Source organism: Olea europaea, unplaced genomic scaffold (genome assembly GCF_002742605.1).
Source record: "Olea europaea var. sylvestris unplaced genomic scaffold, O_europaea_v1 scaffold1008, whole genome shotgun sequence".
Classification (NCBI taxonomy): domain Eukaryota; kingdom Viridiplantae; phylum Streptophyta; class Magnoliopsida; order Lamiales; family Oleaceae; genus Olea; species Olea europaea.
This window is the reverse complement of record NW_019227399.1, coordinates 142,963-159,475: the sequence shown is the minus strand read 5'-3', so window position 1 is coordinate 159,475 and position 16,513 is coordinate 142,963. Positions and strand designations below refer to the sequence as shown.

The following is a 16,513-nucleotide window of genomic DNA, read 5'->3' as shown; positions in this document are numbered from 1 at the left end:
CGATGAGTCATTTTGGTATCAACTCGGAACCTTCTATCGGCCAATGAGATTTCCCACCTAATATTGAGGATGAGAGGGTGAAGAAATATAAAACAATGCATGTATGTTGTCAATTTCTTTAGAACAAAATACGAAATTTACTCGATTCTTATACTCATCAAATTTCATTACATACAATATTCAGTTTACGATCAACTTTCAAGAAATCCAAAATAAAGTAAGTATACATGATAGGTATGCAAAATAATCGAGAAATAATCAATTATAATCCAATAAGTCAACCAAACAATTTCATCTGGGGTAATCGATTAATTTCAAAAAAGAATAAAATAGTTTACAACTTATAATAAACTTCCAAATCATATCTTTTTGAGTCAGTGCAGAAAATTGTCCATCACTGTCACCAAAGTTGGTATAAAAAAGTTTACTGTGACTGTGAGACTCAAATCAAAAAAATATATTCAGTTCACTTACCGCAGAATATGCAATTACCAAAAAGCCCTCTTGCCAACAGTGAAGTATAATCATACGTTTTGATTACGTGATAAGAGTTGAAAAAAAAAAATCATCATTGAGAACTGATCCGACAAAGTGACCGAAAGCAAGGGCATTTTCGTCCAAATGCTCTGTTCCTGTTTGTTCCTTAAAAACTGAACTTTGAGACTCCAACTCCGTATTGACTGTTTGTAGCCTATATATACACACTTGTATTGACTAATATCTCTCCTAAACACTCCATTGTATTACTATAGATAAAAATTATAAATACACCCAAAGTCACTTCCTTTTCATTTTCAGGCTCATTTGTGGTATTAAAAGCCCGTTGCTTTGTTCCGGGCTTAAAACACAGAAGAATCATGGGATTCCTCCAACTGTTTGGCTATGTAGTTTTTGCGTTTAAGGTTAGTTGCTGCAAGAGTTTGTTTTGGGTCTCGGAGGTTCTTTTTTTCTTTTTTCCCCTCTTTTTACATTAATTGGAGTTTAAGGTGTCGGATTTTCAAATGGGTTTCAGAATTAATGGAAATTCTAGTTGATTTGGAAAAAAACATGATTGCAGGTGTTATTTATCGTATCTATAGTAAATGCAGAGAGGTCTTTAGCTGCAAATGCCACACAGGGGTACGTTTATACTTTCTTGAAAAATATTGATAACAATTATAGTTTTATTTTTGTTGCTGGCTTAGGGAGAGTGAAATTATGTGTGTCGATCACCATTCTGTCGCCTTTTTTGTCAATAAAATAAGATGTAAATGAATATTATTGTTTTACATAGTCAATAAAAAGGGTTTAATAACCATGGTAATAAAATTCTTTCCCAATTTAGATGTTTTTATTATTTTTTACTTTCTCGAGCACATTATACATCGTTCTATTTTCTGTGGGATTAATGCAAGTCATGGTGTAGTTTTTAGTTTTGAAAAAAAAAAAGAAAAAAAGAAAAAAAAAAGCTTTTCAAATGAAAATTTGATTAAAAAAAAAAAAAAAAAAAAAAAAAAAAGCTTTTCAAATGAAAATGTATTATCAAATTTAGTGGATAAATTTCGTGAAATTGCATTCTTATGCTGTAATTTTCTTATACCCCAAATTCTGATTTCATTGTTTTGAATTCATCTGATAAACTGATTTAATGTGTGCAGTTGTATTGCATTTCCTGATATCATTCTTCTATTGTTTCTCGAGGCCATGAGTTGAAAAAATAGCAAAACTAAAAGAATCCTTATTTAGCTACTAGTTTTAGAATATAAACTATATTGGACTCAGTTGACTTATTGCAACTTTTTCCATCGGTTAGGAAAAGGCATTCTGAAGAATTTTGCGCCATGTATGACATCTGTGGAGCACGCAGTGATGGGAAAGTACTGAATTGCCCTTTCGGTTCCCCATCTGTTAAGGTAGGTATTGTTGGCAAAGCATTCCTATTGCTTCAACTTTTCTCATATTCCTCCCAATTTTTGGTTGATCTTCTTACTGGCAGCTTGTTATGGTTGAATAGAGTCATAATATGTTGGTACATAGAACTTGACAAGAAAATGAGCTAAATCTCCTTTTTATAGACTTACAGTATTGTTCTGTCCAGTGTTTCTATCCAAACATGGATGTTTTGTTTATTCTCACTTTGTGCTTACAGCCAGACGAACTGCTTTCAGCAAAGATTCAAAGTTTGTGCCCAACTATAACTGGAAATGTCTGTTGTACAGAGCGTCAGTTCGAGACTTTAAGGTCGCAAGTCCAACAAGTGAGACTACTACATTAAAAACTAGCATCACTTTTGTTGTTTAATTGTTCCATCCTTTTGTTTCTTGCCATAATTGGCCAACTCTTGCTGATTTTTCAAATACAGTATATGCTTTTGGTAAAATAAAATTAAAATATGGAAAGGATTGTGTTGGTTCTTATCTAATAATTTCTTGTAACTGGTTTTTTCTCTCAATCTTTGTTATAAGAAATGAACTTAATTTGTCGTAAATTTTTATTGCAGGCAATCCCTTTTCTTGTAGGATGTCCAGCATGCTTGAGAAATTTTTTGAATTTATTCTGCGAGCTTACATGTTCTCCCAATCAGAGTCAGTTTATCAATGTGACTTCCATTTCCAAGGTCAGTTATTAAACTTATACGTAAGTGTGTGAGATTTGTGCACAGTTCAAGACTTTTAAAAAAAAGTAAAAAAATTGAATCTAATCTGCACATGAGGAAAATGTTAAAGACTAAAGTCAAATAAATAAATGTGTTCCTCTTTCCTAGCTTAATTTTAGATAAGTTGGTTGTACATTGCCTACCTACCCCGCACGACTACTCTGTTGTTTGACTCTTCTCCATTTTGGACTCAGGCTTTCTTTCATTCTTTTTATTTTCTCTTGTATATGTGTTCTGTTCAGGTTGGAAATAATTTGACCGTCGATGGAATTGACTTTTACATCACTGACACTTTTGGTGAAGGAATGTTCGAATCCTGCAAGGATGTTAAATTTGGTACAATGAATACTCGAGCCATAGAATTCATTGGTGCCGGTGCTAAAAATTTTAGGGGTAATCCATTTCTCCCTGTTTTGTCACCTACAAAGAATCATGCAAGCTTGTATTTGCGTTCTTGCAATTGCATCAAGTTATTTTAATATGTCATTACAATTTTTCCTTGCTCGTGTTTGGCTAATAATTTTTTTAATTAATCAATATTTAAAACAAGTACGTACTTATTTTTGGCAGTAACACGAGTTATTTCCAAAATAAATTACTTTTTTATTTAAAGTAAGAAAAAAGTAGGTTATCAAAATATCTTTGGAAACTAAATGTAACTCGTTCTTACTTTAAGCTTAGCCAAAACATGCTCAAATTTGCAAACAAAATATAAAAATCACAAAGATTGTTAAAAATTACTGGCAGAGTTAGTGAGTTGTCTTTGGTATTATATGACTTTCAATATTTTTTTGCTTGCTGACTCATAATTATATTTGGCAGAGTGGTATGCTTTTATTGGTAGAAAAGCACCGCTTGGTGTGCCAGGATCACCGTATGCTATTAATCTATCTCCTAATGCTCCCGAGTCATCTGGAATGAAACCTATGAATGTGTCTACATATTCATGTGGTGACACTTCGTTAGGCTGTTCGTGTGGTGATTGTCCTTCATCTCCTGTCTGCTCAAATTCAGCCCCTTCTTCTCCTCACCAGGAAGGTTCATGTTATGTGAGAATAGGGTCTCTTAAGGTTAGAGAAAACTCCATTTGGATGGTCACTGGTTTTGTCTGAGACATGCATCTTTGGACTTGTTAATGCATTTTAGTTTAGTTTAATAAATTGCATAACAAAGAAGCTTGAAAGACCACAATCTGCTGTATATTTATTGACATGTTTGTTAGTAGCATTGGACAGTATTAAAGAAAATGAATTTAAAATATTGTTCATTATATTGTCAAGTTTTGTTCACTACTTCATACCAAACAAGCAATAAAATTATTCAACTGATTTCAAATTAATGTTCTTTTGAATGGTGCAGGCAAAATGTGTTGATGTTGCTGTAACATTATTGTATATATTATTGGTCTCAGCGTTTCTTGGGTGGGGTTTCGTCCATAAAAAGAGAAGGAGAAGTTCTGACTCTAGAACAAAACCATTAGTTAATGTCACCAATGGTGGTGTTGTTCGTCAAGTAAACAGGCAGAAAGACGACAATATACCAATGCAGGTGCATGCCATTTCATGATTTCTGAGTGATTTGTTTGCTTGTTAAGTTCTTCTATTTCCTATGAAGCTTCGTATGAAGTACGGACAAAACACCATTAGGTCACATTGATACAAAATTTTGAAGCAAGCAAGACACGTGCATGTGTCCCGGAGTTTTGGTGTCCAGTACATGTCGGGTACAGGCATGACACCCTAGGAGGACTGTCCGTGCTTCATAGGCTATATCCCTCCGAGTTTGACGTTTTTAGTATTTTTTTCCTGCCTTTATTTGCATCATATCATAGATTTGGAGGCAACAGATACATGTAGAAGTTAATTTGATTTATTTGGATAATATTTTTACATAAAAAAAAAAAAAAAAAAAATTCTGCTCTGTTACTCTTAGTTCATCTTTGAAATTTCATTTCTTAGTTCTCTATAGATCATCTCTAAAGTCCACCTATCTTAACAATTTTTTCTTCTTTTACTACTTCCAATTACCAGATGCTTGAGGATGTTCCCCAAATTTCTAGTGGCGTTCAACTTTCAATCGTGCAAGGATACATGTCAAAGTTTTACAGGTCACTAATTATACCATTTAAACCAGTACTGGTGAGGAGTTTGCAAGGATATTTCTTTAAGAATGACTATTTGACTGTGGATTACATTCCTATTTCAGGAGATATGGAACATGGGTTGCCAGAAATCCAAAACTTGTGTTGTGTTCGTCACTGGCTATTGTTCTTGTGCTTTGCTTAGGTCTTATTCGTTTCCAAGTAGAGACAAGGCCGGAGAAGGTATTACACAGCAAAGCTTTGAAGTATCTATGGCATTTGTTCACTTTCTAATTCAAATGCACATTAGACATGCTTATCTTTGTCTGAATCCTAATCACTGTAATTGTTCTTGGTCAATCTACTTTGAGGTGCTTCACATGTTATATCACTTGGCTTAGATCTTTGGACATAAGTTTTATTTCTTGTTCATGATGATGCTCTATATAATTAAATTAGTTGGTTCTATTGTGATTGACTGTTAATACCACTAATGTTTCAGCTATGGGTAGGCCCAGGGAGTAGAGCTGCCGAAGAAAAACAATATTTTGACAATCACCTTGCCCCCTTTTACAGAATCGAGCAGGTTTTATTTCAATTTGTGCATTTCCTTTGTATATATCCATTGATCCAGTTTCTTTCTGTTTTATTAGACATCTCCAGAGAATTCTGCTCCTACCCAATCTATTTTAGGTTGTTTTATTTAGTAATTTGTTGTTGCTAGCTGTCAGGAAAGTTCAAAATCTCTCCCCCTCCCCCACCTCCACCCCCAGCAGGTTGAAATACTAAGACTGAATTTTGCAGCTCATAATAGCAACAATCCCAGACATGGGCGGAAAAGCACCGACAATTGTGACAGAAAACAATATAAAGTTACTGTTTGATGTACAGAAAAAGGTGACTCTTGTTGTTATTTTTATGTAATGAGAAGGCGTTACTTTAATTATGAGATATAAAAATTATGTCGTACTTTATTAGAACTTTTAGATTCTTAGAGGAATATATGTCTTCTTATTTTGATAGGTAGATGCTATTAAAGCTAATTTTTCTGGTGAGATGGTATCTCTGACAGACATTTGCATGAAGCCCCTCGGCAAAGATTGTGCAACTCAGAATGTTCTTCAGGTATCATGGTTTTATAAATCCTTGAGAATTTTAAGCTCACACTTCCCTTTTTTTGGGTCATTTTTCCAGAGTAACAAAAAGGTTTGATTCCCCGTTGTAACAACACTTCAATAACAGGATACCAGTATCTCCCTTTGCATAAGGCATCAATAATTGCTAATTTAGCTATGATGACAAAGCTCTTGCATGTATTCCAACAATTTCTGCTCGGTATTTAATGTTATTGCCCTACCCATGGCTGAAACTAACTAAGCCTACTGGGTGTGACAGTATTTCAAGATGGATCCTGCTAACTATGATGGCTTTGGGGGTCTTGAACATGTTGAATATTGTTTTCAGGTGTGTTCTGTGATCTCCATCTTCATGCCATGATATTCTCAATCCGTTTTTCAGTTTGCTTTGCATTTAATTTGACCTTTATCTTCTTCAGAGATACTTATCTGTTATATGGTTTCTTTTAGCATTATACTTCAGCGGACACGTGTATGAGCGCATTTAAAGCTCCACTTGATCCAAGCACTTCTCTTGGTGGTTTCTCTGGAAATAACTATTTGGAGGTAATTTATGTCCCTGCGATAGGTTCTTTCTATAAATGAGGTATACAGAAATGAAGTTATATTTTTCCTTACACAGGCTTCTGCATTCATTGTGACCTACCCTGTGAACAATGCGATTGATAAGGAAGGGAATTATACTAAGAGGGCAGTGGCATGGGAGAAAGCCTTCATTCAGCTAGCAAAGGTTTGCAATCGTTTTCATGTATAATTTTCATTAAATGAAAGCCCTATTCTGTAATTATGTTTTCTTTGTAGTCAGTGAGGCGAGTGTGTAAAAAAATGTGTTGAGATGATCTCTTGCACTAATGTAAACTTGAATTATTATATTGACATTAAGCATGGTAAAGGAATTTCGAATTTGGATTTATCGCTGTGTATTGATAATTCACAGAATGCTCTAAAGTGTACATCTTCATTGAAATGACCTGGATTCTCATCCAATTCTGTTATACAGGAGGAACTCTTGCCAATGGTACTGGCTAAAAACTTAACGCTCTCATTTTCATCGGAAAGTTCTGTTGAGGAAGAACTAAAAAGAGAAAGTACTGCAGATGCTATAACTATCTTGGTAGGGAAATGAAAGTCTCTTTCTTCATCCCCGCAATTCTTATCAATTTATATCTTTAGCTCTAAAGAGGTGGAAATTTTTCCTTCTTAATGAGAATGAAGCTCATGCATTAAATATGTTAAGCATTTGCTCTGCTAGTCAATATGAATGATGGTATTTTATTTAATTCTTGTACCAGCTGCTTATTTTGTATTCTTTTAAGTAGTTAACATATTTTGTGTTCTATGTCAGATAAGCTATCTTGTAATGTTTGCTTACATATCTCTGACTCTGGGAGATACTCCTCGTTTCTCCTCGTGCTATATCTCATCTAAGGTATGTTTATATAGAAGACCCTTTTGTGTACTTGCATCTATTTATCAAATCATTCAATGTTTAATCAAGGTACTTTTGACTTTTGGTGACTTCTCTTCTCGTTTAATTTTATTAATGACCAGATCTTGTTCCAACATTTTTAGCCCATTAAGGATCTTCCTGTTTTCTTTGTTTCTTTCTACATTTTCCAATGTCACAAGCCAGAAATTTCCTTTGGTAACACTAAAAACATTTATTGCTTTCTAGTAGACACGACACCTTATATTCTGAACTCTTGCTATAATGTCGTTTTCGTAATTTGAAGAGAAAGTGGTCATTTAAAAATGAAATTAGTAAACCTAGCATTGTTTTTTCTTTTTACTCTAGTTGAGATGATATAATAACATTCCTTGTAACTGGTCCTTTTTGTATGCATAATTAGTACAAATTTAAATTTGTTTACCTGATCCTTTAAATTTCACTTTTGTTGGAGTACATATCTCAGTCATTTTGGAAAATAGAAGAAGAAAAGATATTTAACTTACCTTATCTCTATGTTACCATCTAGAGAAGGAATGTATTCGACATCCTTAAGGCACTCAATAATCTTTGCATTATTTTTTCATCTCTTATTTTTTTTTTTTTTGTTAAAGATATTGTCCTTAATCGGGATGTCAGTTTCTAATCCGAATATTAAAATGATATCTGTTATGCCTACTGTTTCAGGTATTGCTTGGTCTTTCAGGAGTTATGCTTGTCATGCTTTCTGTACTTGGATCTGTTGGGTTTTTCAGTGCAATTGGAATAAAATCAACACTTATAATAATGGAAGTAATCCCTTTTCTTGTTTTGGCTGTAAGTTTTATTTCACTGTATCCTCCTTTGACTTAATTTCACATTGTTGTTTATTACATATTTCTGTTTACTTCTTATTCTAGAAAGGATTTGTTCATTCAGATCTCTGGACTGATAAATGGGATTTGGGAAGGATTCAATTTTGATATTTTCCATTGTATCAGGTTGGGGTAGACAACATGTGCATATTGGTGCAAGCAGTTAAACGGCAACAGTCAGAATTGCCTTTAGAGGGACGAATTAGTAATGCACTAGTAGAAGTTGGACCATCTATAACACTAGCAAGTCTATCTGAGGTTTTAGCATTTGCAGTTGGAAGTTTTATTCCTATGCCAGCTTGCCGTGTTTTTTCCATGTTTGCAGGTTAGAAGTGTTTATTTTAAACTTTAGGAAGTATCATCATCTCATTAACTTTAGCTAAACATTAGTGGTCCTTCACCAATTGTAACGAAGTTTGGGGTTTAGTGACTACATAAAATTTGCTAGAAGTTTAGTGATCACCAATATTTTTATAACCTGGTATAATTATAGTTTATAAGTTATACTTGCTCGGGCTTCTTGTTCAACTTCTACATACACTCTATTTGCAGCACTTGCTGTTCTGTTGGACTTCCTTCTGCAAGTTACTGCATTTGTTGCTTTGATTATTTTTGACTTCCTGAGAGCTGAGGACAACAGGATTGATTGTTTTCCTTGTATAAAACTCTCTGGTTCAAATGCTGAGCCTGATAAAGGTATGACTTGGGACTCCATTTCTTCTTTGTGCTTTGAGTTATCATTACCTCTTATTGCATTGAGCTTAAGGAAATTATATCAATGATGTTATAGGCAGTCATCTACAAAAACCTGGACTGTTAGCTCGATATATGAAGGTAAGAGATATCTTGCATGTTTCTTGTGCCTGATTTATGTTTTCTTCCTAAAGACTTGGGTGTTTGTTTGGTGAATGAATCAATAAACAAGCAGAAATCAGACCCTTGGTATCTCGTTAACTATGCGGATTAGAAATATGACAAAATGCTCAGTGAGTCTATTATACATATACCAAGAATGACTTATAAATTGTCTAAGAGCACTAGTATTTTTAAAAATGTTGGACCTTATATTTGGGTATAACCAGTCTTTATCTGTTTTACCTATCTGTTATGGAGCTCGAGGTGCCTTTACAGATATAAAAAATAGCAGAGGGGTTTTGGAACTTGAAAATTTTTAACCACCCCCTGACCAATCTAGGAGTGGTGAACTTCTCTGCAAATGTGATCATAGTTTTACGGAGTCAATGAATATTCTAAATGAATTTTCTAGTTTTTGAGTTTGCACTGTCTATATGTTTACATTTTTGGTCAAGTAATAACAAATGGGTTTCCTTTTTCTAGGAAATTCATGCTCCCTTTCTGAATATTTGGGGTGTTAAAATAGCAGTTATCTCTGTCTTTGTTGCTTTCGCATTGGCAAGCATTGTAAGTTGCTCCACATTTTTTTTCTGCCATTCTTGTAACTTTGTATTCTTTTATATGTTAGTAGCAATTTTTTCTGTGGCTAAAAGGGAATTTTTCCTTATTGATCCTCTAAGGCCTTGTGTACAAGAATTCAACCTGGTTTAGAACAACAAATTGTTCTTCCCAGAGACTCGTATCTTCAGGTCTTGTATTCTGATTATGTTTGTTCTTTGAAAAATTAGATCATCTCATGGTGTTCTGAGAAGTGGCATTTACATATATGTCCTCTCTCCTTACAGGGTTACTTTAATAATGTCTCAGAGTATCTCAGAATAGGACCACCACTGTACTTTGTCGTGAAAAACTACAACTATAGGTTAGCCATCTTTCATTCTCGTATATATTACTAGTTTTACTTGTTTTCCTTCTTTTCACATATTTAGGGAAAATGTTACTAGATTCACTTATGCTAGGATAACGTTTATGCCTGACTTGAGATGTACCTTTTATCGTTTGTATTGAAGTTCTTAACATGTTTGTGTTGTTTATTTTCTTCAGTTCAGATTCAAGACAAACGAACCAGCTTTGCTCCATAAGCCAATGTGATTCTAATTCTCTTTTAAATGAGGTAAAACAATTGTCTTGTGCAGAATTAAAGATAGTTTCTAGCCCGAATTTAACTTTAACTCTGTACAGAAATGATTAAGTTTATCTAATATGATCTTATCTGAAATCGCCTTTTCCTGTTGATCAGAGATCTTGAACTCGAGATAGTGACTTGTGCAATTGTATTTTGATGTGTTTTTGAACAACTATGATATTTTCTTGCTTATTTCCCCTCAGCTCGTAAACCAGAAGGATGGGGTGCATCTTATTCATTCATTGCACGTTTAGCACTCAGTCCAGGATGACTTAACACTAAAACTTCTTCATTATATTACAGTACTGTACAGTCTATCCGACTAAACACGCTATTAGAGTTTTTTTATCTCTTGCGTTAGATAAATTTTCCGGCTTATAAGTTTTCAACAAGGATAGAATACCACATGATTGCTATTCTTACTTGATCTTATAGGTCTTTTATTTTGGATGTAAGTGAAAGTTTATTTGTTAAGTAACTTGAGTCTAAGACTTCTTCTAGAATTTGTCGACACTGTATTATCGACATGAAGAGTAAGTCAACTAAAAACTTATAACCATAATAACCGTTTAAAGAAGAAACAAGAATTTTTTTTCTCTAGCATCTCAGGTTGTGTCCAAGTTCTAGTGGTAAATGTTCTCTAATTTTCCTTTTTTACTTCTTCTATCTTCATTATATTATTTATTTCTAAATCTAACTTCTGCAGATTGCAAGAGCTTCACTAGTACCAGAGTCGAGTTACGTTGCTAAACCCGCGGCTTCGTGGCTTGATGATTTTCTTGTTTGGATCTCTCCAGAAGCTTTTGGATGTTGTAGGAAATTCACAAATGGCAGTTATTGTCCCCCTGATGACCAGGTCTCTTGTTTCTTGCTTTTATTATGCATTTTTTTACAACAAATGTTTAAGCTCTTCATTTTGTCTTAAACTGGTTACACTTGAAGTGGAAATTACTACATTGTTCCGCAATCGTCTTTCTTTGCAGTTGAATCCTACATAATTGGTTTTTGATAAAATAATTCTTTCAGCCGCCTTGTTGTTTATCAAGTGATGGATCGTGTGGCCTCAGCACAATTTGCAAGGATTGCACAACGGTAATTTAACTCTAATCCTTGTTAGTGGTTATATCTGTTGTAGCTGGACCTAGAGCACCCCTCTATTTCAAACTATTTATACTTTTCAAATGATCATGGAGTACAAAAATAAAGTATGCACTTGTAATTACTTGTGCTTATCCTACCTATCTCCCTCCCATTTTGGTGTATAAAGATCATGAACTAACAGTTAATAACTTCCTATTTTATTATTTAGTGACTAATATTGGAATTATTTAGTGTTTCCGCCGCTCAGATTTACAAAATGCACGCCCATCCACGACACAATTCAGGGAGAAGCTTCCATGGTTTCTTAGTGCTTTGCCTTCTTCTGACTGTGCAAAAGGTGGAAATGGGGCTTATACGAACAATGTCGAGCTTAAAGGTAAAAGGTTTAGATCATATAGGCAAAAGGTTAATCTGTTTATCTAATGGTTAAGATTTATTTAACTTTAGAAAGTCTTATAAAAAATGAAAAAAATTCAACTGGCAAGCTAAGTATAATGTAATTTGTCAACTTTCTTTGAACTTAGTCTAAGTACTTCCATGTGTCATCAGGCTACGAGGATGGAATCATTCAAGCATCAGCATTTCGTACATATCACACACCGCTTAATAAACAAGTAAGGACTGTTGCTGAAAAGTTTACATTATTTTAATTCTGTTACTTACTCTTTAAAGTCTTGGCTTTTCCTCTTTCAGTCTGATTTTGTCAACTCAATGAGGGCTGCACGAGATTTTAGTTCAAAAATGTCTGATTCTTTAAAGGTATATATTTAATTTGGCATGAGCAGGTATCGGGTGTAGCTAGTTCAATAAATTATTAGATATAGACATGCAACTGAGTTGTTCATATTTTGTCCTTTTTGTTATTTTCATGCGAATCGAGTCCATAGTTCCACTTTTTTTCTGCCACAAATCTTGCATTTTGGTTCTTAGTTCTTTCCATTTTAGCAATGGATTTGTGTACTGTTAAGAAAATGTGTCTTTAGTCTGTATTGCAGAACTATGTTGTACACTTTTCGCCCTTAATATTGCCTCTGTTTGATAGACTTTTTTTTTGATAATAGATTTTCGTGAAAAGTGATTTTTTTGGGAGAATGTGTAGTTAAAATGTAGAAAAAGTTATGAGTCAACATACAAAATTATTTTATTGGGAGAATGTGTGGTTGAAAATTAGTTTGGGGGAAAATGTATTTTAGAAAATGGTGGCCAAAGAGGAGCATTATATTTTTTAAGTACAAAATTTCTTTTTTGTGTCTATCCATTCATCTGTCTGTCTCGTACTGTATGTTTGATAAGGAGGATCGGATAGCACTCTACGGTATTAAAGACAAAGGGATGCTGAATACTTGCTCATTATACCATCCACTACTACGTACCAAACACACATACAAGTGTGCTTGGGAACGGGCATATACATACATGCACATTACCAATGCTCACGCTGCATGATAGATAACGTCATAAATTATGAACTTGATGCTATTTTCTGTTCTGACATGTTTTATCCAATGCAGATTGAGGTGTTCCCATATGCTGTATTTTATATGTTCTTTGAGCAGTATCTCAGCATATGGAAGACGGCACTAATCAACCTAGCTATAGCTACTGGTTAGAACTTTTCATAGACTTGTAATCTTTTCAACCAATTGCACCTGCAAGCAACCGGACTTAATGTTCTATTTGATTAGCAGCCCTTTATGCAGGATTGAATGTATCGGTTTCAAACAGCAGTATATTTTAGGAGAAACTTTTTTTTACTCGTTACTCAGAGATCACATTTAGTTATATATTCTAACCCCAAACTCCTAATGGGACACTTTGTTTACTACATATATTCGCCCGTTTAATAATTTTTATGATCCATCTCAAAAACACCAAGTTTTGCTAAAATTTGACAGGTGCTGTTTTCATCGTTTGTCTAGTTATCACATGCAGGTCAGCATTTTTACCCTAGTTTTCTGATTAAAATTGTTACTTTCCATGTTTAAACGTTTTCATTTGCTTATCTCTTTACTTCCTTCTGTGTTTAGTTTCTGGACTTCAGCAATTATTCTTCTTGTGTTGATAATGATCGTTGTGGATATCATGGTACGTTTCTTTCTTGTCAGTTGTTTAGGAACCTTTTTACTTCAAAGAATTTCACATATAGCACCATTTAACAGCTTTCTAACTTTCTGTACTCGTGGGTACCCTGTAGGGTGTAATGGCAATTTTGAATATTCAACTCAATGCCGTGTCCGTTGTTAACCTCATAATGTCCGTAGGTATAGCCGTCGAGTTCTGTGTGCATATTACACATGCTTTCTTGGTAAGTCTCAATTCCGAATATAATGTTTATATCTATCCATGATGTTTCTATCCCGCATCCACGCTTTTGGGTTCTGTGAGGGGCTACGGTTGAAAAGAGGGGGGGGGGGGGGTATGATCTGTCAGTGTGTGATTTTCTTGATTACCATTTTTTTGGTTAATATGCGAGTCTCTTGATCCACTAACTTTACATTTCCATACCAGGTAAGTAGCGGAGATAGAAATCAACGAATGAAGGAGGCTCTGACGACAATGGGGGCTTCTGTTTTCAGGTTTACATTCTCTCTCTGTTTGAGAAGCTTTTGTAGATCTCCTTTTGGCCATTTCTCAGCTTTTACTTCATTGGTCTCCAAAAAGGTTGTCTGGTTTGACTCTGTGTGGGGATTAAGGAGAACAATATATGCAACGCAACGCTATGCAACTCAAAGCAACACAACCTAATTCAATTGCATATGAAAAACGTTTGAAGAACTATTTTTAGCATAATATATGGCATCAATTGATTTTACGACACGTAGTTTGGGGCAATAGTAATTCACAATAGGAAATAAATGATATTGCCCTTGTTTGAGCTCCATTTTTGTGGAGAAAATGAATTTTTGAATAGTGTATTGATGGGAAATGTGTGATTAAAAAATAAGGAAATTTTTTTGATTTGCGTATAATATTATTTTATTGAAGAATGTGTGGTTGAAATATTGTCAAATCACTGTTGAAAAATGTATTTTGGTGAAAAAATGGGGCTCAAAGGGCATTAGCACCAAATATTTCCTCTCTCCAAATAGAAAATAGTGTCTATTGGTAATTACACTGTATGTTTAAATGATGCATGCCCTAAATTCACTGGACGCATACAACTTAGTCCACCCTCTGATCATGCGTCCCCAGAGCCGCTGATTTCCTGTTTTACATTGTTCATATAGCACAGAATTACAACCTATCTGTAATATATTTCAGGTAGTAAATACAGATAAAAGAAAAGGCATAATTCACTATGAATTGACTTGCACATTATTTTGGAAAAGTTGTTGCTTCGATTATGTTTTGATGGAGTGTGGTGTGGGGAAGTCAGAAGTTGAATTTGTGTCATGTTTGGCTAAGCTCAAAAGTTACTTTAAAAAAATTGCATGACATATTTTTTTGAGATTTTTAGATGAAAAACTTATTTTGAAAAGCAAGTCTTTACTTTATTTCCTAAAGAAGAATTTTGCACTTTTTTAAGCTTTTCAAAACATGGGTAGGCTACGGGAATCCTTTTCTACCACTCGTTCATTAACTTGTATCTCCTTACCTCTTCTACAAATGTATCTTGGGCTTTTAGCCAAGGTTTTATTTCTTTCCGCTCCAACAGCTAAGAATTCTGATGTCCATATAGTTTCAGTTTCAATCTTGAATTCAAGAGATTAACTTTTTTATTGGTAAAACTACTCTTTTCCAATATTTTGAGGAGACTTTTGGAGGCAATTTCATTTTTCCCCATCAATACATAATGATTCAACTGATGCGTTCATCTTTTTCTCTTTGGCAGTGGAATCACACTCACGAAGCTCGTTGGTGTGCTTGTTCTTTGCTTTTCAAAGACCGAAGTCTTTGTGGTATCTATTTTCGTGCATTAAGATTCGTGCATAAGAAAAGCATTTTTTTCTAGTGATTAAACTTTACTATATGATTTGCAGGTTTACTATTTCAAAATGTACCTTGCTTTGGTGCTCCTAGGTTTCTTGCATGGGCTGGTCTTTTTACCTGTAAGATCTTTGTATTTATCATCTTTTTTTCTTCTACTAATTATTTTTGGGGTAAAAGCTGGTGAGGTCAATAAGAATAAATTCATCCAACTTTTGTGGGAGATAAAAATGTATCATAGTATTATTGGCTACAAACAAACAAGATTTGAACTTCTTTTTCTGTCTTAATAGTAACGATTACGGTACTTTCCCATTTTACTGAAGAAGTATAATAAATGAGCAACTGACTTCAGTTATAATCTCAATTTTGATAATATTATAATAATCTTGACAGCAATTGCTTATTGGAAATCTTCACAAAATTAGATGAACAATTTTTTATTTATTCACCATCATAAATCTATAATTTGGGATACGATGTGATGACTACTTTTCGCCTGTAATTTACTTAAACTTAACTGAGCAACATTTATTTGCAAACATGTTTAAATTATGTGTTTTTACTCACAAGTAGGAAAAAATGCTTAATTGAGAGTAAGGTAGGAGTTACAACACAAATAACTCATTTTCAATTAAAAGAAATTTTTTTTTAGCTTTACTAAACACGCACTGCATCTTGACTTCGTTACTTGTTTGTTCAGGTACTATTGAGCATGTTTGGTCCTCCATCGAGGTGTGTTCTCATTGAAAAACAAGAGGATCGGCCATCAACTTCGTCACAGTTCTAATCTAATTCGGGTCTTTTTGTAGAGTAGCTGTTATTTTTCTGTTTTCTTTCCCTTTTTTCTGTTTTCTCCATAGAATCCGTATAGGTGCTTGTAGAATTAGCCAGTTATCGTGTTGAAGTAGCACACTCAAATGTAAAGTAAAATGATAATTGATGTTGTTTTGAGATATACAACGGAAAAATGTACAGATATCTTGTGAATTCCTGTCTTCAACGTTTTGTACCTCTCAGTTTACCATTAAAATGGAGAATTGTGAAGTTGAATTCTCTTAGAGGCTTGTAGGCAATGGTTTCTTGGTTAAGGCGTGGGCTGACCTGTGCCCAGTTGTTCCGGACTGGACCCGGTCATTCTGGTCTACCGTTATGACTTATTTTTATGAAAAGACATGCTAAAATCTAATTGACGATGGTTCCATATGGGGTGCAACTCTACTCTTAGGAGCCTCGTCTTTTTATCATTAGTCGTGTAAGAGCAAACAAGTTAGGAAGGATACACTTGATAG

At 34.2% G+C, this 16,513-nt stretch overlaps 1 protein-coding gene across 1 annotated transcript; it reads left to right on the top strand.

Annotated features, from left to right (window-relative positions):
- The first annotated feature begins 726 nt into the window (after positions 1 to 726).
- Positions 727 to 16,277, top strand: LOC111372538 (Niemann-Pick C1 protein-like). Its single transcript, XM_022994886.1, has 39 exons — positions 727 to 902; positions 1,058 to 1,119; positions 1,793 to 1,892; positions 2,129 to 2,236; positions 2,480 to 2,596; positions 2,878 to 3,028; positions 3,458 to 3,705; positions 3,995 to 4,183; positions 4,666 to 4,742; positions 4,841 to 4,958; positions 5,218 to 5,301; positions 5,520 to 5,612; positions 5,739 to 5,840; positions 6,111 to 6,179; positions 6,302 to 6,397; positions 6,474 to 6,581; positions 6,852 to 6,965; positions 7,197 to 7,280; positions 7,986 to 8,114; positions 8,279 to 8,477; positions 8,705 to 8,848; positions 8,943 to 8,986; positions 9,491 to 9,574; positions 9,688 to 9,756; positions 9,853 to 9,929; positions 10,112 to 10,181; positions 10,900 to 11,049; positions 11,220 to 11,285; positions 11,526 to 11,670; positions 11,844 to 11,908; positions 11,988 to 12,053; positions 12,806 to 12,899; positions 13,190 to 13,226; positions 13,322 to 13,379; positions 13,489 to 13,599; positions 13,803 to 13,870; positions 15,127 to 15,193; positions 15,275 to 15,343; positions 15,925 to 16,277. The coding sequence occupies exons 1-39, from the start codon at positions 858 to 860 to the stop codon at positions 16,009 to 16,011; spliced, it is 3,864 nt and encodes a 1,287-aa protein (XP_022850654.1). The 5' UTR covers positions 727 to 857; the 3' UTR covers positions 16,012 to 16,277.
- Positions 16,278 to 16,513: the final 236 nt, after the last annotated feature.

Bases quoted from the DNA above. Each gene is read 5' to 3' on its own strand.
- LOC111372538 (XM_022994886.1), top strand. From the start codon at position 858: ATGGGATTCCTCCAACTGTTTGGCTATGTAGTTTTTGCGTTTAAG. The intron at 3,706-3,994 runs GTTAGAGAAAAC...TGAATGGTGCAG, and splicing joins TGAGAATAGGGTCTCTTAAG to GCAAAATGTGTTGATGTTGC. The intron at 13,600-13,802 runs GTAAGTCTCAAT...TTTCCATACCAG, and splicing joins ATATTACACATGCTTTCTTG to GTAAGTAGCGGAGATAGAAA.